Source organism: Mytilus californianus, unplaced genomic scaffold (genome assembly GCF_021869535.1).
Source record: "Mytilus californianus isolate M0D057914Y unplaced genomic scaffold, xbMytCali1.0.p SCAF_6, whole genome shotgun sequence".
Taxonomy (NCBI): domain Eukaryota; kingdom Metazoa; phylum Mollusca; class Bivalvia; order Mytilida; family Mytilidae; genus Mytilus; species Mytilus californianus.
In genome coordinates, this window is record NW_026262712.1 from 73,524,143 (window position 1) to 73,551,607 (window position 27,465).

Sequence of the window (27,465 nt, forward strand, 5' to 3'; positions counted from 1 at the left end):
TATTCGCATTAATAAGAACCTCGCAATAATTTCTGAATTTACAGTATGTCACAACTTTTTGTGTCTTTTTCTACCCCTATACATAGATACCCTTAGCCAGATCTGTCACAACTTTGTGTATCTTTTTCTACCCCTATACATAGATACCCTTAGCCAGATCTGTCACAGACTTTTTGTATCTTTTTCTACCCCTATACATAGATACCCTTAGCCAGATCTGTCACAACTTTTTGTATCTTTTTCTATCCCTATACATAGATACCCTTAGCCAGATCTGTCACAACTTTTTGTATCTTTTTCTATCCCTATACATAGATACCCTTAGCCAGATATGTCACAACTTTGTGTATCTTTTTCTACCCCTATACATAGATACCCTTAGCCAGATCTGTCACAACTGTTTGTATCTTTTTCTACCGCTGTACATAGATACCCTTAGCCAGATCTGTCACAACTTTGTGTATCCTTTTCTACCCCTATACATAGATACCCTTAGCCAGATCTGTCACAACATTTTGTATCTTTTTCTTTCCCTTTACATAGATACCCTTAGCCAGATCTGTCACAACTTTTTGTATCTTTTTCTACCCCTATACATAGATACCCTTAGCTTGATCTGTCACAACTTTTTGTATCTTTTTCTATTCCTATACATAGATACCCTTAGCCAGATATGTCACAACTTTTTGTATCTTTTTCTATCCCTATACATTGATACCCTTAGCCAGATCTGTCACAACTTTTTGTATCTTTTTCTACCCCTGTACATAGATACCCTTAGCCAGATCTGTCACAACTGTTTGTATCTTTTTCTACCCCTGTACATAGATACCCTTAGCCAGATCTGTCACAACTTTGTGTATCTTTTTCTACCCCTATACATAGATACCCTTAGCCAGATCTGTCACAGACTTTTTGTATCTTTTTCTACCCCTATACATAGATACCCTTAGCCAGATCTGTCACAACTTTTTGTATCTTTTTCTATCCCTATACATAGATACCCTTAGCCAGATCTGTCACAACTTTTTGTATCTTTTTCTATCCCTATACATAGATACCCTTAGCCAGATATGTCACAACTTTGTGTATCTTTTTCTACCCCTATACATAGATACCCTTAGCCAGATCTGTCACAACTGTTTGTATCTTTTTCTACCCCTGTACATAGATACCCTTAGCCAGATCTGTCACAACTTTGTGTATCTTTTTCTACCCCTATACATAGATACCCTTAGCCAGATCTGTCACAACATTTTGTATCTTTTTCTTTCCGTTTACATAGATACCCTTAGCCAGATCTGTCACAACTTTTTGTATCTTTTTCTACCCCTATACATAGATACCCTTAGCCAGATCTGTCACAACTTTTTGTATCTTTTTCTACCCCTATACATAGATACCCTTAGCCTGATCTGTCACAACTTTTTGTATCTTTTTCTATTCCTATACATAGATACCCTTAGCCAGATATGTCACAACTTTTTGTATCTTTTTCTATCCCTATACATAGATACCCTTAGCCAGATCTGTCACAACTTTTTGTATCTTTTTCTACCCCTGTACATAGATACCCTTAGCCAGATCTGTCACAACTGTTTGTATCTTTTTCTACCCCTGTACATAGATACCCTTAGCCAGATCTGTCACAACTTTTTGTATCTTTTTCTACCCCTATACATAGATACCCTTAGCCAGATCTGTCACAACTTTGTGTATCTTTTTCTACCCCTATACATAGATACCCTTAGCCAGATCTGTCACAACTGTTTGTATCTTTTTCTACCCCTGTACATAGATACCCTTAGCCAGATCTGTCACAACTTTTTGTATCTTTTTCTACCCCTATACATAGATACCCTTAGCCAGATCTGTCACAACTTTGTGTATCTTTTTCTACCCCTATACATAGATACCCTTAGCCAGATCTGTCACAACTTTTTGTATCTTTTTCTATCCCTATACATAGATACCCTTAGCCAGATCTGTCACAACTTTTTGTATCTTTTTCTATCCCTATACATAGATACCCTTAGCCAGATATGTCACAACTTTGTGTATCTTTTTCTATCCCTATACATAGATACCCTTAGCCAGATCTGTCACAACTGTTTGTATCTATTTCTACCCCTATACATAGATACCCTTAGCTAGATCTGTCACAACTTTTTGTATCTTTTTCTACCCCTATACATAGATACCCTTAGCCAGATCTGTCACAACTTTTTGTATCTTTTTCTACCCCTATACATAGATACCCTTAGCCAGATCTGTCACAATTTTTTGTATCTTTTTCTATCCCTATACATAGATACCCTTAGCCAGATCTGTCACAACTTTGTGTATCTTTTTCTATCCCTATACATAGATACCCTTAGCCAGATCTGTCACAACTTTTTGTATCTTTTTCTATCCCTATACATAGATACCCTTAGCCAGATATGTCACAATTTTTTTGTCTTTTTCTAACCCCTATACATAGATACCCTTAGCCAGATCTGTCACAACTTTGTGTATCTTTTTCTACCCCTATACATAGATACCCTTAGCCAGATCTGTCACAACTTTTTGTATCTTTTTCTATCCCTATACATAGATACCCTTAGCCAGATCTGTCACAAACCTTTTGTATCTTTTTCTACCCCTATTAATAGATACCCTTAGCCAGATCTGTCACAACTTTTTGTATCTTTTTCTATCCCTATACATAGATACCCTTAGCCAGATCTGTCACAAACTTTTTGTATCTTTTTCTATCCCTATACATAGATACCCTTAGGCAGATATGTCACAACTTTGTGTATCTTTTTCTACCCCTATACATAGATACCCTTAGCCAGATATGTCACAACTTTGTGTATCTTTTTCTACCCCTGTACATAGATACCCTTAGCCAGATCTGTCACAACTTTTTGTATCTTTTTCTACCCCTATACATAGATACCCTTAGCCAGATCTGTCACAACTTTGTGTATCTTTTTCTACCCCTTTACATAGATACCCTTAGCCAGATCTGTCACAACTTTGTGTATCTTTTTCTACCCCTGTACATAGATACCCTTAGCCAGATCTGTCACAACTTTTTGTATCTTTTTCTACCCCTATACATAGATACCCTTAGCCAGATCTGTCACAACTTTTTGTATCTTTTTCTACCCCTATACATAGATACCCTTAGCCAGATCTTTTTCTACCCCTATACATAGATACCCTTAGCCAGACCTGTCACAACTTTGTGTATCTTTTTCTATCCCTATACATAGATACCCTTAGCCAGGTCTGTCACAACTTTGTGCATCTTTTTCTACCCCTATACATAGATACCCTTAGCCAGATCTGTCACAACTTTTTGTGTCTTTTAGTATCCCTATACATAGATACCCTTAGCCAGATATGTCACAACTTTTTGTGTCTTTTTCTACCCCTATACATAGATACCCTTAGCCAGATCTGTCACAACTTTGTGTATCTTTTTCTACCCCTATACATAGATACCCTTAGCCAGATCTGTCACAACTTTTTGTATCTTTTTCTATCCCTATACATAGATACCCTTAGCCAGATCTGTCACAACTTTTTGTATCTTTTTCTATCCCTATACATAGATACCCTTTGCCAGATATGTCACAACTTTGTGTATCTTTTTCTACCCCTATACATAGATACCCTTAGCCAGATCTGTCACAACTGTTTGTATCTTTTTCTACCCCTGTACATAGATACCCTTAGCCAGATCTGTCACAACTTTGTGTATCTTTTTCTACCCCTATACATAGATACCCTTAGCCAGATCTGTCACAACATTTTGTATCTTTTTCTTTCCCTTTACATAGATACCCTTAGCCAGATCTGTCACAACTTTTTGTATCTTTTTCTACCCCTATACATAGATACCCTTAGCCAGATCTGTCACAACTTTTTGTATCTTTTTCTACCCCTATACATAGATACCCTTAGCCTGATCTGTCACAACTTTTTGTATCTTTTTCTATTCCTATACATAGATACCCTTAGCCAGATATGTCACAACTTTTTGTATCTTTTTCTATCCCTATACATAGATACCCTTAGCCAGATCTGTCACAACTTTTTGTATCTTTTTCTACCCCTGTACATAGATACCCTTAGCCAGATCTGTCACAACTGTTTGTATCTTTTTCTACCCCTGTACATAGATACCCTTAGCCAGATCTGTCACAACTTTTTGTATCTTTTTCTACCCCTATACATAGATACCCTTAGCCAGATCTGTCACAACTTTGTGTATATTTTTCTACCCCTATACATAGATACCCTTAGCCAGATCTGTCACAACTTTTTGTATCTTTTTCTATCCCTATACATAGATACCCTTAGCCAGATATGTCACAACTTTGTGTATCTTTTTCTACCCCTATACATAGATACCCTTAGCCAGATCTGTCACAACTGTTTGTATCTTTTTCTACCCCTGTACATAGATACCCTTAGCCAGATCTGTCACAACTTTTTGTATCTTTTTCTACCCCTATACATAGATACCCTTAGCCAGATCTGTCACAACTTTGTGTATCTTTTTCTACCCCTATACATAGATACCCTTAGCCAGATCTGTCACAACTTTTTGTATCTTTTTCTATCCCTATACATAGATACCCTTAGCCAGATCTGTCACAACTTTTTGTATCTTTTTCTATCCCTATACATAGATACCCTTAGCCAGATATGTCACAACTTTGTGTATCTTTTTCTATCCCTATACATAGATACCCTTAGCCAGATCTGTCACAACTGTTTGTATCTATTTCTACCCCTATACATAGATACCCTTAGCTAGATCTGTCACAACTTTTTGTATCTTTTTCTACCCCTATACATAGATACCCTTAGCCAGATCTGTCACAACTTTTTGTATCTTTTTCTACCCCTATACATAGATACCCTTAGCCAGATCTGTCACAATTTTTTGTATCTTTTTCTATCCCTATACATAGATACCCTTAGCCAGATCTGTCACAACTTTGTGTATCTTTTTCTACCCCTATACATAGATACCCTTAGCCAGATCTGTCACAACTTTTTGTATCTTTTTCTATCCCTATACATAGATACCCTTAGCCAGATATGTCACAACTTTTTGTGTCTTTTTCTACCCCTATACATAGATACCCTTAGCCAGATCTGTCACAACTTTGTGTATCTTTTTCTACCCCTATACATAGATACCCTTAGCCAGATCTGTCACAACTTTTTGTATCTTTTTCTATCCCTATACATAGATACCCTTAGCCAGATCTGTCACAAACCTTTTGTATCTTTTTCTACCCCTATTAATAGATACCCTTAGCCAGATCTGTCACAACTTTTTGTATCTTTTTCTATCCCTATACATAGATACCCTTAGCCAGATCTGTCACAAACTTTTTGTATCTTTTTCTATCCCTATACATAGATACCCTTAGCCAGATATGTCACAACTTTGTGTATCTTTTTCTACCCCTATACATAGATACCCTTAGCCAGATCTGTCACAACTTTTTGTATCTTTTTCTATCCCTATACATAGATACCCTTAGCCAGATATGTCACAACTTTGTGTATCTTTTTCTACCCCTATACATAGATACCCTTAGCCAGATATGTCACAACTTTTTGTATCTTTTTCTACCCCTATACATAGATACCCTTAGCCAGATCTGTCACTTTTTGTATCTTTTTCTACCCCTATACATAGATACCCTTAGCCAGATCTGTCACAACTTTTTGTATCTTTTTCTACCCCTATACATAGATACCCTTAGCCAGATCTGTCACAACTTTTTGTATCTTTTTCTACCCCTATACATAGATACCCTTAGCCAGATCTGTCACAACTTTGTGTATCTTTTTCTACCCCTAAACATAGATACCCTTAGCCAGATCTGTCACAACTGTTTGTATCTCTGATGAGTTTTTACAGTTGACTTTTTATCTTCATAATTTTATTGGTCAAAAAACCTACTTCACTTTCTAAAATTCTTTTCTAAATGAGTTTTGACAAAATCTTTTAATCTGTTTTACCTTTCTTTCCAAATGCCTGGTCATCTAGTAAAGGAATACATAGCACTATTGTCAAAAGGTTGAAGAAATTATAGTTCCCTGTCACTATGATCAAGATCTGTAGTAATAGCTGAAAATAGACAATATTGAAAAAAAATTTATAACAAGCATTCTGTGAGTATTGCATGGCAATACATAGTCCCCTACCAGATAAAAACTCATTGTATTGGAACAAAATTCTAACTTGATCTATAACTTGTCGAGGTGTAAACTATATAACAAATATCAAGTCAATATCTTTAAGCATGACGATAAAAAGTGTTGAAAACTGATTATTTAAGTGAATTTTCTAAGTCCAAGGACCATAACTCTGCACCAAATCATCAGACCGGAACAAAATTAAAACTTGAACTGTAACTTGTCATGATAAAACTATATACCAATTATCAAATCAATATCTTCAAGAATAACAAAAAAAAGTGTGGAAAACTGATTATTTTAGTGAATTTTCTAAGTCAAAGGACTATAACTCTGCACAAAATCATCAGAATGGAACAAAATTTGAACTTGATCTGTAACTTGTCATGATAAAACAATACACCAAATATCAAATCAATATCTTCAAGAATGAAGAAAAAAGTGTGGAAAACTGATTTGCCGGACTGACGGCTAGACAGACTTTGTCTGTATGTCTAAGTTTTTGTCAGAGGAGTCGTGTGTTGGTGGTTGATGAGGTTTGTTGTACTGTGCAGTTTTTTTGACGATTTATGTTATAACTTTTATGTATTATGACTTTTATAAACATTTAACAAAGGGGGATTAGCATAAGTGTTTTTGATATTCAAAATCCAATCAGGAATTAGATTTGAATTGGTGTTTTTCAGTCTATCTTAAGCCAAGCTGTATGAATTTGTTCTTTAGAGCAATCTGGTTTCTTCAATGTCCAGCCTAAATCAAGAGGTACCAAATGGTTAGTCATTTAAACTTGCATTAATCTCTGTTTACAAGTGAAAAATATATTCAATTTACAATTCAGATGTATTGATTTGTTAAACGATTTTCACAGAAATCCTTGTTTAAAGGGTAATAACTCCAATAAACAACCAATGTCTTTTTTGGTAATTTTGTCAATGTACATTTGTTCCACCTAACAGAAGTTCCCCTGGAAACTTTGAAATTAACAATGTCAATATATTTGTTCCTGTTGAAAAAAGTATTCTATACCCTTTATTCTGTTCGGAACAAATACATTTTGCACTGTAATATTTGTTCCAATGGAAATTATATTCCAGAATATTTGTTCCGTTTGGAACTAATATTACGAAGGAACTTCTATTTCATGACAATGTGATTTATTTGTATATCTTGCCTTGATGATAATTTTTGTAGCTTCTTATTCATGTTTATCTATTTATATAATTTTAAATAATAGGCAAAAAACATAACAATGGTAAAAAAATCTCAATTTAAGGGCAGAAACACCTATACAGAGTCATTTGACAGTTTCTGGTTTCTGTTATAGTGTCAGTTCTGTAGATCTTGTACTGCTGATCATTTTTGCTGCTCACAGTTTCTGCTTTTCTACTTTAGTTATCAAGATAATAGGCAAAAAACCTAAAACTTGTAAAAAATGTCATTTATGGTCAATAACTCCTAAAAGAATTCATCTCAAAATTTTAATAGAAGGGAAATTTGGATTTTTATCATTTTTGCACTTGGCAGATTTTCTTTTGCAATTATAGTTTTCAAAACATTTGATAATGACTTGCATTTTATACTTTTAAAATATGTCTTATTTTCCGCCATGGCAGTAACATTGGTTTGTTTGGTAGGGACAAATATCACCACAACCTTAATACATTATACTAGATAATCTAAGGGTCTTCAGATTGAGTTTGGCTGAAACTAACATCCAGTGGTTTCAGTGAAGATTTCTTGTTTTCAGTTTACAACACTACTGATGATGACAGACACAAGGCTTTATCAAAGCTAATGAACCAGAAATATGGGTCATATGACTTTAAATATTATGACATATTGTTAGTTTCTTTGGGAAGCATCTGCTGACCAGATTGTATTACTGTTGATTTATAAATTTCTGAGAAATGGTTGTGCATATTGATGAGGACATGGACACCAGGGTATTCCTATAGTGCCAATCAACTTTGTTTAGGCAAAGTAAAACTAATAGCTCATATGGTAACAATTCCCTGGAAAAGAGGGGCCAAAGATACTACAGGGACATTCAAACTCATAAGTCGAAAATAAACTGACAACACCATGGCTAAAAAAGAAAAAGACAAACAGACAAACAATAGTACACAAAACACAACATAGAAAACTAAAGACTGAGCAACACGAACCCCCACCAAAAATTGGGGGTGATCACAGGTGCTGGGGAAGGGTAAACAGATCCTGATCCACATGTGGCACCCATTGTGTTGCTCATGTTAGTACAAACCCGGTAATAAGTCTAATTCAGTAGGTCACATTCGGGAAAAGGGGACGGGATTGTAGTTACAACATTATGAACATATCCGCTATCATCTGTGAAACGGATATTCCGTATATGTCAACCAACTTGTGATGGCGTCCGTAAAATTTACGAAGGGATGATTTCAACTTCACCACTCTTGGTTTAATAGCTTGGAAATTATGCCATTCTGAGTGGACAATATTTTCCAAGACAATCAATCTTTGACCTTACGCTTTAATAGGGAAACAAACTAAAAACAAATTCTCATGTGTAAGGTTTAAACCAGCTCGTTGTTGGATACAGGCATTCAAATTATAAACACATTCAACCAGATTACCAAAGCTCTTCCATTTCCATGTACATACAGATGCATAGTATTTGATATATCATCTATCTGCATAATCACAATGAACAAGTTAAACTGATTTATGAAGGTCATAGGGTAAATATTGATGAATAGATTCATGTAAAAACAGTCCTTTCATCTAAATGATACATATGAAAGCTCATCATGTATTCACAAAAACTCATTAATTTTGCACAAGTTGATTTAATCATTTCCTATATTGATGAGAAATATTTAATAATTGATTAAAATCTACCCATTCCTTAAAATATCTGCTAATTCCCAGTCATCAAATATATTACCATTTAAAAAAAAATATATATATGACTACAAAACAAATGCTTTCATTTAGCAATAAATTTATGAAATTCATTTTAAAGTTTTTAATGATATCCTTATGTATATAAACCTTTTATAAAATCAATAAAATCCTTCATTTTTTATCAATAAATTTCTCAATTTACCTACACAAACATGATATGAAATGAAAAATTTAAAGAGAAATTTAAATGTACAAATAAAATGTCTGGTCAATGCAAGTACTAGTGTAATATATATATATATACAAGTCAATCATAGACCAGATTAAATGTCACACTTGCTTGAACAATTTCTTTAAATGAAATACATTTTACAAATAAAAATCTCTGTTTATCTACTACCAATTTAAATACACAGGGCAGATTTGCCTTTCACTTTGGAAATTAGCATATCCTTTGATTAGTTGTCAATTGCATGGTTACCTATACCCAACTCGTTATTGTTATGTCTGAGGTGATTAGGAACTTCCAATTGTAAAGATGGAATTAACTTAGATCAGTTTTTGGAGACTATTTATTCATTTATTTGCTGGGACATATTTACATTTTCTCAACTATGGAGGTAACTAATTAATTTTTGGTTCATGAAATGAAATGTGTAAAAAGATATGGTATTCCATATATTTACACGTCCTCACCAATTCAAAACAATGTACTTTAAAGAAGTACAAGACTGCTCACTTTTTTTTAAAAGTTCTATTATACTAGCTGAAATTACTTTATTATACCTTTCAGTTTATAAAATAAAAAAAGTTAAAATCATGTTAAAATCAAACTCAGTTTGTTGGTCTGGTACAGATTAGAGTCATATCACATTAACACGTTATTGTCCTGAATATGGATGTAATATTTGCCATTGGACAATAGTAGCCATCAATCAATAAAACAATCAAAATATCTATAACCATATTTCACTCCTTACACTTTCCTTCATATAAGAACCATCTCAGGAATTCAGTATGGTTTGACCACTTACATGTATTAGTTAGTCATTCAAATATATGCAGTTTCGGATTGACCATCAATTTTTTTTATATAATTATTGACCAAAAAGAAATAATAATGATTCTATAAATTTGAACGAATTGAATCCACAAGGTTACATACAACCTTATATTATGGTTTTTTTTTTCATTTAAAAGGGCATGATGCGATCTTATTTCAAACTTGTACAAACATCATACTGATAATTGAGTATTTATTGCAAAGAAATATCACACACTTAGGATAAAGGAGACATCATAAAAAAGGGAAAAAGTTATGTTGGATTTTTTTCACAGAGCATAACATAACAAATCAAAAATGAAAACGACATATAATACACAGTTACGATGTTACTATTTCTACTACTATACCAATTTTGTAATTCAGTAATAGAATGGTTATGAAATTAATCCAAAGATATTTCAAAAATATATCAACCATTCCTTTAAAATGAATACACATAACGTTTAGTGTAAACAATAGTATGTTATGAAATGAAAACAATATATCTTTTACAATATAAATTCACATATTCACATTTGGGATTCAGTAACAGGCCATTAGTGCTTAAACTAAGACAACAAAAAAACATCAAAATTTTGTATTAAGCAATAAACAATAATCATTATGTCATTATTCACCTTGCATTATAATACCTGTTACTAAGTGAAATATATGTAGCATTAAAGAATAGATATGCACAAAATTAAAAGCTTAGAGTCTAATACCTTTTCATTTTATCCTCGCTACCAGGTATATTTTCATTTTTAATTCAATTAAAATTTCTTTGCTGTTCTGAAGATTACTTAGATTTTAATTAAGTGCTATTATATAGGACAGATTACGATTTGATTAGGATTTACTATATGTAATATTATCACTTTACACAATTTGGTTTTGACTTTGTCTGGGTATTAAAACCTGGGTTACAATGATTAAGTCTAAACACTAACATAATACTAGGGTATTTTCCAATACTTTTCACGACTAACGTGTTCCAGTTTAAATATCAAATATACTTTCAATATCCTTTATCTAATAAATTTTCAAGATTTTAAATATTAGCTTCAAACTTAAATATAAATACAACAGTATAAGACATCATTTGTATTTTCTAAAAATCTTCTTTTTTCTTCTTCATGAAAATGGAAGCTGTTATCTTTGATACTGGCTGACATGTCCACAGGTTTATTGAAGTACTATGTTTAAGTATATACTTCAGAAACCCCTATGGTATATCAATGAAAGTATACATCTATTATCCCGATATATATTACAACAGAACCAACTACATTTGAGGCATTATGACATACATCTTACACTTGAGTGACTTTTACTAAATTTTGAAGGTATGATATCTCTGATACTTATTAGGTCATCATTTGCTACAAGCCTTCATATATCACTTTTCTACAACTTTGTCAGTGTGACCTACATTGTAAACTTAAGTGACTTTGATTGAGTTTTACATTTGTCCCTAGAATTTTAATGATGTATATTGATAACATTTCAACACTATACCTCTCATATTTAGTCACTTTATATTTGTAAGTGCTAGCCATTCTGAAAGGTTTTCTCGTCTTAATGGAGCAGACAGGATATGTTGTATCAATTCATGACACATCACTACATGCATACGAAAAAAGCCAAAAACAAACACATGCTTTCATTGCTGTCGTTTGTTCATGCATTTGTCTTATAGCTTTTGATTTGTCTTGATCATGTATTGTATTTGAATCAAATTTTTTATTCTGTCTTTCATGTAGTTGTTTCTGTTCAACTACTTGTTATTTATCAACAATGTCACTATGACCTATATTTAAGCTTGAGTTTTGAATACCAAGATTGTTATATTCATCTTTATAATCATGTTGTATAAAACAACACATTATCGACTCTATGACTTTTATTTGATGCTTTAATGACCTCAGCTTAATTTAGTATCTGATTTTATTTTTCGGATTATGATGCATTTTGTGATATACTTATCCCCTTTTCCCGAATGTGACCTACCGAATTAGACTTATAACCAGGTTTGTACTAACATGAGCAACATGACGGGTGCCACATGTGGAGCAGGATCTGCTTAAACTTCCAGAGCACCTGAGATCACCCCCAGTTTTTGGTTGGGTCTTTATTTTTCTATGTTGTGTTTTGTCTACTATTGTTTGACTTTTTCTTTTTTAGCCATGGCGTTGTCAGTTTATTTTTGACTTGTGAGTTTGAATGTCCCTTTGGTATCTTTCGCCTCTCTTTTATGATATTTCAGTCAATATCTGACATATAATACAGTAAGATTTTGCATTGTTATCACAAGTAACTAGAAAATTCATTGTTGTGAATGTTCATGAAGGCAGGGTATCTCTAGTTTATGGTAAACAAATCAATTCTTTTATACTGATTTCTTAAATTTCTATTTCTTAAAAATAGAATCATAATCAAATGTCATAATCATAATTTCCAATTAAATGTAAAGATAAAATAATAGAATTTCCTGTCTAAACACATCAATATAAATCAGAATATTGATGAAATGTCAATCAAGTAATGTAAAATTTCTGTGTGCATTTATCAATGCCATTGTTGAAAAATGGACAAAATGTGACATAATTATTACGATTTCAGGAAAGGCTGCATCATGCATACAAATATTGCTGTCAAATTTAAACTGCAAGTTTTTGTTTTTTTTGAAACCTATCCAGTTGCACTTTGTTGCAATCTTAAAAACATTACAAAAATTTTTGAATTCACAGTTTTTCTTTGCAATTATAAATTCCAATTTATCACTTATCAACATATTAACACAATCTATTCAAACTATTGACTTAAATCAAAAATTAAAATATGAAATGTTGCTAATAAAACATAGGATAACCTGAGATTATTATTTTTCTTTCAATTTTTACATTTATTACTTCTTTAAAATATAACTAATTTATTCAAACTAGATTGGAGATAATAAATTCAAATGTAAAATTAAAGTAAAGTTACCTTAGTTGTTAAACACTTGTATTTGTTTAGGTCTGGTCTGACGAGTCTAGCCTTTTTTCAACTGATTTTTACTGTTTGTTCTATTGTTTTTACTGTAACATCACTTAATCAAGTCAGGGAGAGGGTTAAACACTCACCAATATGTTTAACTCCCACCACATTCTTTCATTTGTACATGTCCCAAACCATAATTATTGTTTTAGCATGTTTTTTGTCGAGCCTGAAACTTTTGTCGCAGAAAGCTCGACATAAGGATAGTAATCCGGCGGCGGTGGCAGCGTTAGCTAACTTCTTAAAAGCTTTATATTTTAGAAGCTAGAAGACCTGGATGCTTCATACTTTGTATATAGATGCCTTATGTTACGAAGTTTCCGTCTGTCATATGTCCATTGTCCTTGACCTCATTTTTATGGTTCAGTGACTACTTAAAAAAAAGTCAATATTTTTTGTAATGTTAATTTCTTTCTTATTATGAGTAATAGGATAACTATATTTAGTATGTGCGTACCTTGCAAGGTCCTCATGCTTGTCAGATAATTTTCATTTGACCTCGACCTCATTTCATGGATCAGTGAACAAGGTTAAGTTTTCGTGGTCAAGTCCATATATCAGATACTATAAGCAGTAGGTCTACTATATTTGGTATATGGAAAAATTGTAAGGTGTACATGTCCAACTGGTAGGTGTCATCTGACCTTGACCTAATTTTCATGGTTCAGTGGTCAAAGTTAAGTTTTTGAGTTTTGATCTTTTTTTCTAATACATGTACTATATGCAATAGGTCAACTATATTTGGTGTATGGAAATATTTTATGATGTACATGTCAGTCTCGCAGGTTTTATTTGACCTTGACCTCATTTTCACGGTTCATTTCTCAGTGTTAAGTTTTTGTGTTTTGGTCTGTTTTTCTTCAACTATAAGCAATAGATCAACTATATTTGTTGTATGGAAGGATTGTAAGGTGTATATGTCTGTCTGGCAGGTATCATCTGACCTTGACCTCATTTTCATGGTTCATTGGTCAATGTTAAGTTTTCATGGTTAAGTTTGTTTCTTAGATACTATAAGCAATAGGTCAACTATATTTAATGCATAAATTGATTGTAAGGTGTACATGTCTGCCTGGCATGGTTCATCTGACCTTGACCTCATTTTCATGGTTCGTTGGTCAATGTTTAGTTTTCTTGGTTAAACTGTTTCTTAGAAACTATAAGCAATAGGTCAACTATGTTTGGTTTATTGAATGATTGTTAGGTGTACATGTTATATGATGTATTTCTCGTTTGGTTTATCTGACCTTGACCTCATTTTCTTGGATCATGTTAAGTTTATGTGTTACTTGTAGTAAAGCTTTATATTTGGGACTATCAACATAAAATCAATGGTTAGTAAAGAAAGCGAGACATTTTAGTGTGTGCACTCTTGTTCTTTTTAATTGTATTCCATTTTGTCATCTCTGGGCCTTTTATTGTCAGCTATACAATGTGGGTTTTGCTCATTGTTGAAGGCCATATGTTGCCCTGTAGTTGTTTACACCCCTGTCCTATGGTATCTGTTGGGTAGTTGTCCCAGCCATTTTCTGTATTTGTGGGGTACAGATACTTTTTTGTGCTAAGTCTGAAACTGTTGCTTTATATAACTGATCAATTGTCTCTTAAGTCATTAGTTTTTATATACAATGGCAAGAAACATCCCTTGTACTAACAAGAATTCTTCACCTAAACCGTCAACGGAATAATTAACAAAGATAATCAAACTTGGAAATAATCAATCACACTTTTTCTCGATTTTCTAAACACTGTCACACAAGAAATTGTTACAGCTAACATATAACAAGCTAACTGGTTGTAAATCATGTCCAAAACAATTAACCATTTATTATAATTAACATGATTGAAAGCCAATGAATTATTACTTTGATTGTTATCTGCATTAAATGCTTAAACAATTGATTCAAAATTACCCCAATTGACCCTACAAGGGTTACTGGAAGGTTTTTTTTATTGCTCAATCAATTTTATAGCTTCATATATGAGAAAATTCAACCACATTTGAAAGAGTTGTTCACATTAAAATTTCAGGCAAAGCAGAAAAGAAGCCCTGTAGCATCCTTTTAATATTTTTCACAGGACTAAAATTTCAAGAAAAGATTATACTTTTATCATACCCTATCACTGTATCTAACACTGCTTCAAAAACATAAGAGTAAATTCACTAATGATAAAAGTTTTTATACTTAAAGAATATTTTGTAGCTTTAAAAATTTTTTTTTAATTTTTTTACTATTCTAAGAAACCAGGAAAATCTCCCTTGTGAGACCTCTCCAAATGTGCAGGGTTGTCAGGTGAAATAAAAGTACCCCAATAATTCTGACATAAGTAGAAATGGATTTCTATATCTACCTGTGTAGGACTGATAAAATTGGTTCAAGTGAAAAATTGAGATAAAATATATTGACGAAATTGTTAGCACTCACTGGGATATTAAAATACCATAAAAAGATCAATAACGAAAGCCTAGTTTGACAGATCGAGGCATTGATAATCGGTTTTACTCAAGTTAAATCCTAAAATCAAATACATTTTGACAACGTTTCAACTGAAAACATGAGGCTTGTGTAAAATCTTGATAGAAATGTTACTAATTGTAAATATTTGAAAACAACTTTACCAAAGTGTGGAAAACATGATTAAGAAGGCTAGATTTAAGAGAACTTTAGTTGAAAACAATGAAAAGAGTAGCAATTTTAAGGTAAGAGTCGAAAATTGTTTATTAGCATAAGTTTTATTGTGTTTTTCAATCTAACATGTACATCTTCTTTTTCAAACATTATGATAAAGAAAACAGTTTTTACCAGTAAAGTGTATAGAATTCCATAAAAAATAAATAAGGGTATGCTTTAGATACCAAATGTTTGTATATATGTAAAAAGTTAAAAGCAGATAGCACTACAGTTTCTATAATTAAAAATTACTAAAGGAAACTGGAAGTTTAGATATACAACAAATGTATAATCATCAGAAACTCTTCAAATATACTTAGAACACAATAAAAGTCTGCTAAGAAAAAAATTGTTTCATATGTAAGATATTTTTAATAACAAGTACATGCAAAGTTTAAAACGTTATGCCTCTGGCCATGACTTTTCATAATACAATAATTAGATCTTAATAGCACACAATTCATTAAAGAAGCTTAAATACTTAAATCCACAGATTAAATTTGCAAGTTTAAAATTGTATTTATTTACATATATTAAGTAACTAAGTCAATATGACAAAATTAATTTCACAATATTACACAGAAGGAAGTCTGGCTGCAAGAAATGAAGGTAACAAATCTATACTTTTTGCAATTTGGGTTATTTTGATGCAGTACAGTTCTTCAATTGGGGGTACATTGTTCATCAGGATGCCATTTATATATATCTTTGGTTTACGCCTTCTTATCTAACAAATACACTTTATTCAAAATGAATAATCTATTTAGAAGATTTGTAAATACTACAAAACTTCGAGAATGCCAAAGACAGAATTAAGATACATCAGAAAATAAAAACAAAACATTCAATATTGGTTTCAATATAGGGGGAGGGTTGAGATCTCACAAAACATGTTTAACCCTGACGCATTTTTGTGCCTGTCCCAAGTCAGGAGCCTCTGGCCTTTGTAAGTCTTGTAAATTTTTTAATTTTAGTTCATTTATATGTTTTGGGGTTCAGTGTGACGTCCATTTTCAATGAACTAGTACACATTTTTGTTTAGGGGCCAGCTGAAGCCCGCTTCCGGGTGTGGGATTTTCTTGCTGTGTTGAAGACCCATTGGTGGCCTTCGGTTGTTTTCTGCTCTTTGGTCCGGTTGTTGTCTCTTTGACACATTCCCCATTCCCATTCTCAATTTTATTCTGATGGAATAAAGCATATTCTATTGACCAAGTTCCACAGAACTAGGCAAACCTTTTCTTAATGTCAGAAATCATGCAACTTTTACTAAATAGTACAGTTGGCTAGGGAGTATTAAATCAGAAGCTCCATGTTTGGTGAATGCCAAGATTTCTACATGTTAAAGAATCACAACATCTGTCTGTGAGGTCAGTAGGTGGTCTCTTTCTAGGAAAGATTTCTGTCCCTATATAACATACACTCTCTTTCAAGTGGCAAAAATCTACAGATATCTAGAAGTCACAAAGTCTTCAACAATAGACAAGTTTCTATATAATATGTCAAGCTCTAGATCATGTAGTCTAGAACAGTAGTGAATAAATTATACATATTCAAAGATCAGCCAATAAGGCTTAATTCCCCAAAGTACAAAAATATATTAGAATTACTGAGTAAGTTCCTAATTCAAGACAGGTAGATGAAAATGTGGTGGGGTTGACCTATTTTTTTCTAGCATTCAACCCCCTCCCCCTTTTTAAACAAGATCAGTCGTATATCAAAAGGTACAAAGATTCCTATAAAATAAAAAAAAGTTTTAAAAAAAATTGACCCCCATAACACTAGTATGATAGATTACAAAAACACAGGTCCTTGTAAACAATAGTAAATAGTAAGGTTAATATTTAAAAAATGTCACTCTATTCATGACAGTATGGGAATTCATTTATTCTCCCATCCGTCATTGTCCATATTTCAATCTTATATGTCAGTAACCATTCAATCAATTAATTTATAGATTTAGAGACATTTAAATTCATTTAATTAATCATTGATCAATGTTTTGTCCATACAAGTACAAAATATAAATACCACCTTACAATCAGATAAAATACAAAATAAATATAGGCCATAAATAGGTTTTAACGTCTGCAAATCAGATTATGTAATGTATCCTGATACCAAGTTTTATCTTATAATTTAAATAATATCAAGCACCATTACGCATCTATCAAAGCCACATTTGGGAAAAGTTTTATAAAACTGTCATTGAACCTGGTCTTTTAGTGGTAGTCAAATAAGTCAAGTTATATGTCCGAAATTTTAACGTACTCTCAGTAAAAGTCAACTTCTTGTAGTTCAAATAAATTATATGCTAATTTTTTTTTCAAAAGCAAACACTGTAAGTTATTCTTTCATCAGGGAAAAGTAATCATCATTTTTTTTTTAGCTTTTTGGGAAAATGTCAAAACTCTCTCATTTAATATCCAGTCATCTGAGTAGTTCATCATACACACATAAAAAGATATATAAAGTAACTATACAAAGGTATTTCAAATCTAACCAAAAACATTAAGTACAATTTAACTCTTTCTTCTTTACTGTTACAATTAAATAACCAGGACTAAAATTTTGTAAGCCAGACGTGTTAATGTATCTCATAAATAGAACTACTCTACAATAATGTTGCTTGGTATGAAAAGCTTCCCTGCAGTTCTGATTAGAAACCAAATAGTAATTAAAAAAAGCATTATATCTGCTCTTATTTTTGCCTTTGAAGGGGTTTAAAGGAGCATGAAAATAATAAATTAAATGGTATGTTGTTAATATTTGTTTGTAAAGTTGTCAACAATAAGATATTTAAATCATTTGATCAATAATTTATTGGGGGTCATTTGGGAAAATTCTTCAGATAAAAAGGACTTTAGAACTTTTAAAGTTTTTAGTAATTGTTCATGTTAAATTCTTTCATTTCTGAAAGAATTACATTGACATAAAACATGTAGAAGGAAACATTTAAATGTACTTTAAATTAAGTTTCTCATAAAATATTTGCTTTGAAAATTCTCATTTTTTATTGAAGCTAAGAACTCCAAGAATAAAAATAATTATGATACCCAAAGACAGGATAAGAATATCACACAATAAAATAAAGATTCTTACAATGGACAAGCTCACTGGGATCTTAAATAATAGCAATATATATCACTGTAGACTTTTGATAGCTTTCTAATTGATGTGTACCCACATCACCTTTTCTTCATAATATCAATTTCAATGTGCATGACACATGTTTTTTTTTACCAAATCAAATCTTGGAATGCCTAAATATGCAAAGACAGTAATAAAGCATGATGCACTCTAAAGAGTCCTGAAAGATATAGTTTCAATCCACAACTGATGAATCAACTATTTGTAGAAAAGTACTGTGGAATCATCATTATTCATACAAATCTTCAGGGATTTCGTGGATACAGGTGAACCACAAATTCAAATTTTCAACTAAGAAAAAAATTTCATAGGCCTGTAAGCAGGATTTTTTATAACCATGAAATTAAATATCCATGAAAATACAATTTTTCCAAAATCCATGAAAATTGGAACCCACAAAAATAGATGAATCCACAGTAGATCAAACAGAGATCTGATCAGTCTTTGGCATCAATGATAAGGAAGTGATGTGCTAGATCTATTTAATGATGAAAGAGATTCAGCTGGTTGTACATTCTAAACTTCCACTGTCTATTATAAGGCTATTCCATTAAACAACAGTTCATACAAAAACAATTCTTTAATTTATTCTGAAGTGTACTTTTATTCTTTAAAACATCTGTTATATAAGAATATTTTAGATTTAATAAAAAAAATAAAAAATCAAAGCCTTTTAATACCTTTATTTTTTAATTTGTGAATATTGTTTGTGTTCATTCTTCACACAATGTCACAAGTTAAAATAAATCTCAAGATTCATTTGATAAAATACAAAAATGTTAAATATGTCCTTTTAATCAAATCTAAATTTTATTTGCCTAGACAAGTTCAAGAAACAATTTACAACCAAATATAAATCTCTATCAAAAACCTATTAAATATAAATAAATGTGTAACAAACTGCCAAGATATAAGTAACCCTTATAAAACATTCATTCACATATATATTGAGTTTCTACTTAAAAAGGACCTAGCAATATGAATATTTAATTTTCATTTGACAGACAGAAAATTTAAGCTCTTTAGTAAAATAAACTTAGAATACAATCAATAAATTATCAAGGTTTTAATAGATTACTGCTTATTAGATAAATATACATAATGAAAAAAATTCAATGACGATTTTTACTTTCTATAGCCGAGGATTTTTTATTGTTTGAACAATGAAGGACTCATACAAATGGGAAAACTTTCATTTTGTAAACTGACAAATTTTCTATCAATAGTAAGAATAAACCTTATCAACTATCAATGGAAAACCATTCAATAATAAACACATGCAAAAATGATTTGTCGTATTAGGAACAGAGTTAGCCACAAAAATAAGAAGTTCAAGTACATAAAATAAAAGATTGATATTGAAACCCAGCAAATATATATATATTTCAGTATCATTTTTCATAATGATCCAACACCCTTGTAAGAGAGATCATTGACTATTATCTGGACGTTTTAAATATATATTCACATTTAACAGAAAAGGACTAGTGGACTAGCCAGTGTTGTGAAAATATTTCATAATTGAACTTCCAAGATTTAACTGTTTCAAATTTTGCCAATTTAGGTTTTCTTTATGGAACAAATTAACTCCTCTTAATAACAGAGCACATTGTAATCCTTTGATGATGACCACAGGATAACAAGTTGTCCAAGAATCTGCCAATGCATCACAACTAAAACTAAAAGTTCTAACACTAAGAAAAATTACAAATACCTTTTTTTATATTTCAGAGTCCAACAAGAAGTCAGTCAGGTAGTAAGCCTGGATCTCCTAAGGCAAGATCACCACGTAAGCAATCTCCTTCTCCAACAAGAAAGGGATCTGCTAAAGGATCTCCTACAAGACCCCGATCTGCTAAAGGATCTCCTACAAGACCCCGATCTGGTAAATCACCAAAAAGACCAGAATCGGGAAAATCACCAAAAAGACCAGAATCGGGAAAATCACTAAAAAGACCAGAATCAGGAAAATCAGACACAAAAAGTAACAAGTCTGCTAGTCCAAAGACTATAAAGACCTCTACACCAAAGGATAAAAAGTCTGAATTGGAGGGGAAAGGTACAAAAGAAGCTGCTATCAAGAAGAAAAAGACTGTAGAAATAAAGGAACCTAATGAGACTGAGGATGGCTTGAAAATTAAAAACTTGTCGAATCAAGGATTGACAAGAGTACCTGGATTTATTCTAACAGGTAATTACATAGGAAAAAATTCAAGGTACAAAATGTACTAGGATTATCTGAAAATATTTTGAAGAACATATATCCCTTTGATATTAAAATATGCTATGCAACATCAAACTAGAGTCTCTAAAGAGCCTGTGTTGCTCACCTAGGTCTATGTGCATAATCAACAATGGACTCTCTCCAACAATGTAGACAAGAAAAGAATTCATGACTGTTTAGTTTCTCTCAATCTTCTTTAGTTTTTGCTCAGAACACAAAAGAGGGTAAAAAAATCCTCATTAAAGGGCAATCACTCCTATGATGAGTGACAGTCTACTAACTATATCAGCAAAATTTGACTTGTTTGTGGATCTTGCCTTGCTGATAATTTTTGTTAATTAAGTTTTTATTTATCTATTATAATATTTATCATACAAGGCAAAATTGGTAAAAATTGGTAAAAATTGTCATTAAAGGGCAATAACTCCAATAAGGAGTTGTTGGAAAATTTCCTCCATATTGTCTGAAATGTAGATCTTGTCTTGCTGATCATTTTTGCTCATTTTATCTATCTATCTATTATGATTTTTAAGAAATATGGCAAAAACGCCAAAAATGGTAAAAATTGTCTTCAAAGGGCAATAACTCTAATAAGGAGTTGACTGACGATTTCGACCATGTTATACTTCTTTGTAGATCTTGTCTAGTTGATCATTTTTGCAATTTAAAGTTTCTCTCTATCTATTATAGTTTTCAAGATAAAAGGCAAAAATGAAATAAAAATGGTAAAATTAGTCATTTAAGGGCAATAACTCCTTTAAGAAGTCTCGTAGCAGTTTAGACGTTATCAAACAATTGGCAGAGCTCAACATTCTGAGCATGTTTGTCCAGTCAGATTTTTTCTATTTATAACAGTTTTCAAAATAATAGACAAAACTTGCAGTTTACCCCTATGTTCCATTTTCAGCCATGCCGGCAATCTTGGTTGGCAGGCGGGGTCATCGGATAAATTTTTGAAACTATATACCCCAATGATGATTGTGGCCAAGTTTGGTTAAATTTGGTCTAGTAGTTTCAGAGGAGAAGATTTTTGTAAAAGTTTAGGACAACAGACGACAACGTCGGATGACGTACGCCAAATGATGAGAAAAGCTCACTTGGCCCTTTGGGCCAGGTGAGCTAAAAAGGAAAAAATAAACTTCTGACACAGAGATATGTCTTGCCTATATATTATTTTGATAAATGTTGAAATTTTAATGGCAAAAATTTAACATGTTACCTATGCAAAATTTTCAAAGTAAATGGATCATAGCTGAGGGGGCAGATCCAAATAATCTCCTTGAAATGAGATACACCAATACTAATACAAATGAATACCAAAAGTCATTGACTAACAATTTAACAAATCGACACCCCGGACAGCTGAAATAAGTCCTGTGTCTACAACTTTGTTGCCGGCAAGACATACACTTAACAAAAATTACCAGTAGGAACAAATTAGTGTTGGTTTATACCTTTTCTGTCTTATTACCAACGTAAAATATATCATTTTGCAATCGTTTACAATCCATCCCATTTTCTTTCAAAGAATAGAAACATCAATACTTAATTTGAAAGAAAACAGAAAAAGACATATTTATTTTAGAAACAATTAATTTAAAACATAAATGGTGCTTTACAAACTAAAATAGAACTCAAAACATAAAAAAAGAAATTTCAATTCTTTATAAAAAAAAACCAATTAGCAGAAAACAATAAATTATCTTCCCAAAAATCAATACATGTTTTATGCACTGCATCCAAAGATAAGTCCTTACACTAATAATTCAAGCAAATCAAATTTAAAAAATTCATACAAGATAAGATGTACCTTGAGCGAGTTGGATACAAAATATCAAAGGATGTCTTTCCTGTTGTTCTTTGTCTAGAAATTTGATAAAAAGTCTTCAATAGTTTTTTAGGAGACCATATTTTTTCAAGACCATAATGGACTTAAAATACCTTGTCATAAACAAAAACATGTGCACTTAAGCCTAGAAAAGGGGTAGTACATGTAATATGATGTAATATGATTTTATTAAATTTTCAAGTAAAAATTTAAAGGAGGAGGGCGGGAGGTATGATAACAGCCGTTATTTGGACATGGAAATTTAAAAATATTATACCATTTACACTTTTCAAAATTTTGTTAACTCTATTAATAAAAGATTAGGTTTATATAATATGGACACTTAAGTGCAGAAAGGTCACTTGTGATGTCCATATTTTGCCATAAATGTGTTGAAATTTACATATTTGATCTATATTGAAATTTTACACAGTGTTTGAATGTAGACATGAGCTAAGACTTTACCCAAAAAGATATTTTGCACATATAAAAATCTTTGTAAAATACATCATGTAGCAAAATATGTTTTTGGGTAAAGCCTTGGTTCATACCTAAATTCACAAAATGAGGCTATTTTGACAGTTTATGAAGTTTTACACTAAATTTAAGAAGTTTGTAGCAAACATGTGAGACAAAATTAAAAATAAAAATATTGATATCTGACAGACTAATGTCATTTTTTTTTATGATTTATAATAAATTTTGATTTTTGAATTCTAAAGCCCAAAAAAAATGACCTTATAATATATACCTTGGCCTGTGTAAAAAGGAAGTACATTCAAAAAACATTCCAAACTTAGTCACACTGTACCAGTAACACTGTATATATATATTTGTTTTAAATTCTGGACGATAAAAAAATATTTTCTTGTATTTCAGAGAAAAACCTTGGTATTGTAAACCTATCAGCTAATAACCTAAGTTCACTACCTGCAGACATAAAACGGTGGACAACAGTAAGGAAATTAGATATAGGCAAAAATGGTTTAAAATATGGCCTGCCAAAAGAAATGGAACAAATGGTCAATCTACAAGAACTGATACTAGCTGAATGTAATATGCCTAGAATACCACCTGTAGTCTGGCAAGTTACAAGCCTACTGGTACTTGATATAAGTCGAAACAAAATTGATTTTCTGCCACCAGAAGTAGGCCAACTTATAAACTTACAGAAACTGAACTTGAAACATACAAATATTACTGGACTACCGCCAGAAATAGCACTGTGTCAGGAACTAGAAGAAGTTCTATTGTGGGGTAATACCATCGAAACGCTTCCAGAAACTCTTCCTGTTCTTCACAAGTTAAAAACCCTTGCTTTAAATTACAGAAGTTTCTGTCGCAAAGTTGGAGATGTTTTGGAGGAATTTCTTCATAAAGGCCAGGTTCCATCTGATTCTATTCCAGAATTTGTTTTTGAACTTCCTGCACTAGAAGTGCTAGATTTAGAAGCAACCAAAATAAACAATATACCAAAGACTGAAAACTATGGTTTACGTGAGATGAATCTTAGTTGTAATTTTTTAAGTGTACTTCCAAAAAATACCTACAACTTAACGAGACTTACAGTTTTGGATTTATCAAAGAACCAATTCAGCACTTTACCAGATGAACTTGGAAATGTTAGAAGTTTAGTCAGTCTTAAACTTAGTCACAACTCCCTAGTTGCCATACCAACAACAATATCTAACTTGCAAAGTTTACGTGAATTTTTCATAGCAGACAACAAACTAAAACATCTACCAATCACAATCAAAGGTCTAAAAAATCTAATAACTTTAGATGTTGAAAAAAATGAAATCAAGAAACTGCCTGATGAAATATGTGACTTAAGAAAATTATCTACATTAAACATTGCAAAGAATCAGATTCATTCACTCCCAATGCATCTACATAACCTTGAAAATTTGACTGTGGCACACAGTTACGATAAACTGCAGAAATTTGGATTGTGGTTGAATGGGAACCCACTCAAATATCCACCTAAAGAAATCTGGAGAACGTCTGAACCAACTAAAATCTTTGACTACTTAAAGAAACTGGCTATAATGAAAACGGAGCATCTACAACGACAAAAATTAGCTATCATTGGAGAATCGCAATGTGGGAAAACGAGCTTTGTTAATGGCTTAGTACATAGCAAGTCAATGCTGACCAATGGTGAATCGGACAAAACAAAACTTGTAGAACAAACTATTTGGAAATCGGAAAATATGGTTGACTTCATCATTTATGATTTCAGTGGAGATCCAACATACAATGCCCCATCTGCCCTATTTTTGGATCAGAAAGCTTTGTTTTTACTGGCATATGACCACAGTAGCTATAGTATTGAAAAACATCAGGAAATGATTGGCAAATGGCTTGACTACCTCAGTTTACATGTTCCAGGGGCAGTAATCAAACTTGTTGGTTTGAAAAGTGACCTCTGCAGATATCCAGGTCAAAAAGAGGCTGAAGAAGAAAATGAAGAGACAGAAAATGAGGAAGAAGATGAAGAAGAGAACCAACAGAAGAAACATGAAGTAATTGAACAAACGAAGCAAATTTTACTGGATCAGGTGACAAATCATCAAACAAGAGCAAAAGACAAACTGCTGCTAGAGCTCCAACTGCTTGGACAGAAAATAAATGAAGCAAGAGGAGCTAAGGACTATGCTAGTGATTACTTGTCACATCTGGAAGACAAGCGCCACCTTGTGGAAAAGTTACTGACCAATCCAGTTAATGTCATTCAAGATGTTTCAACTGTCAGCAGTATGGATTGGTTAGTTGGATTCAAATCACTTGTAAATAGCCTTGAACTCTTAGTTCTCAATTCAACATATTTCCCAAATGCAAAAAGATATGTATCAGATTCCTGGACCAAAGTCAGCAAAAGGATCAAACAACAAACTAAACATATCTACCTTACGAGGGAAGAGGTCATCAAAATCTGCCAAAAGTGTGATGTCATGGGAACAGCTGTGGATGAATGCATGAAACATTTGCATGACATTGGGGAAATTCTGTGGCTTAAAGAAAATCCAAAGCTGAAAAACATAATTTTTCATCTGCCAAGAGCTTTTAATGATATCATAACATCTCTTTTCCGACATGATTATGAGGAATTTTTCCAGCTTGGAGAAGATTCCAAAATTGGGAACCTGTTTGTGTGTAAAGGAAATTTCTCTTTAGAAAAATACAAAGAAGTGGTTAGTTTATTTCAAAGTCAAGGTCAAATTCCACGACCATTGCTAAACTGCCTTTGGTTCTACCATAATTTCTCATCAGATGAATATGATGACCTTTTGACCTTGCTACCCTTGTTCGAGATGTGCTACTCATTGGTTGAACCAGAAGTTCCAGATGGCTGTTACTATATTCGTCCGTTGATGGTGCTCCCATGGTACAATAAGGGTGAAATTGGCACTGATCTTGTAGATATGCAATCGACCTTGACATCAACAAATAATGAAACTTTGGCATTCGAATATGAATTTCCACTCACAATTCCTGATGGAACTTTTGAAAAGCTTGTATGTGTTCTACAAGACATTGTCAAATCTAGGACAGACTGGAAAGATGCTGTATATGCAGATTTAGAAAAAGGTCAAATTTTGATAACTCGTTATCATGACAACAGATCCGAGAGTGAACATGTGACTATCCTCTTAGGAGGTACAGATAAGGAAAGTGTTGAAAAATCTGTTAGACAATTATCTGAAATAGTTACTGAAGTACTCAGTAAAGTAAAGGGACTTGTATGGAGAATTAATGCTCCTGTGTCACTCTGGCAAAATCATCATGTTTATAGTGGACAAAAAGAATGAAGTGACAGATAATTTGGGGGACAAAAAGAATGAAATGTATCATAAACTGTTAACTGAAGACATATATCATAGCAACAAATCTGTTCAGAATCAGTTTTCAGTGAAAATTATGAGTTATCTGATAACATATAAAATTCACCATTTTTAAAAAGTCTTCTACTGATCTTTTATTTATGAACATATGGCAGGTTGCACTAGTTTCTCAAGATCTCAACTTCCCTTTTCTGTCTAGACAAGTGAAGTCAAATTTTACATAAAAGAAGATACAATAAAAATACAGTACAGGAATACAATTTAACTCTAAGATAAATTCAAAACAGAAACAAACAAAAACACAAATACAAGCAAAATAATATTAAACAATACCATATCAAAGGATGCTAGGAGTTGCTGAATTCAAGCTTAACCTGCTGATTTGAAATCATGCAATCGTACATTTTCCTCATTCACATTTATGGCAATTTTTTTGGGGTAAAGTGTGACAACAAAACATGCAGTTAACAGTTTATCCAGTACGAAACTTACCCCTAATAAAAAACTTGCCTAATAATATCTAAATTCTCAACACTTTGCAACATGCAATAATTTTCGAAAAT

General features: G+C 32.2%; 2 protein-coding genes across 6 annotated transcripts in view; one reads left to right on the forward strand and one right to left on the reverse strand.

Moving 5' to 3' along the window:
* The window catches only part of LOC127705863 (lipase maturation factor 2-like), a 90,158-nt gene that overhangs the window by 39,345 nt on the left and 23,348 nt on the right, over positions 1–27,465 (reverse strand). For all 4 annotated transcript variants that reach the window (XR_007984073.1, XR_007984072.1, XM_052210216.1 and 1 more), the window contains exon 8: positions 6,040–6,148. Coding sequence is in view for 2 of the 4 variants with exons in the window: in XM_052210216.1 (XP_052066176.1) it covers positions 6,040–6,148 (109 nt within the window). In the remaining 2 variants the exon portion in view is untranslated. The remainder of the gene's footprint in view (positions 1–6,039; positions 6,149–27,465) is intronic.
* On the forward strand, positions 9,504–27,020 carry LOC127705857 (malignant fibrous histiocytoma-amplified sequence 1 homolog). 2 transcript variants are annotated; one of them, XM_052210205.1, is made up of 3 exons: positions 9,504–9,722; positions 20,737–21,196; positions 23,937–27,020. In XM_052210205.1, the coding sequence occupies exons 1-3, from the start codon at positions 9,717–9,719 to the stop codon at positions 26,867–26,869; spliced, it is 3,399 nt and encodes a 1,132-aa protein (XP_052066165.1). In that variant the 5' UTR covers positions 9,504–9,716; the 3' UTR covers positions 26,870–27,020. The 2 variants fall into 2 exon arrangements, with proteins under 2 accessions (XP_052066165.1, XP_052066164.1); XM_052210204.1 differs by lacking the exon at positions 9,504–9,722 and adding an exon at positions 15,509–15,887.

Coding starts and splice junctions, on each gene's coding strand:
- LOC127705857 (XM_052210204.1), top strand. CDS start 15,822: ATGATTAAGAAGGCTAGATTTAAGAGAACTTTAGTTGAAAACAATGAA. Junction 15,888..20,736: donor AAAAGAGTAGCAATTTTAAG/GTAAGAGTCGAA, acceptor TTTATATTTCAG/AGTCCAACAAGAAGTCAGTC. Junction 21,197..23,936: donor ACCTGGATTTATTCTAACAG/GTAATTACATAG, acceptor CTTGTATTTCAG/AGAAAAACCTTGGTATTGTA.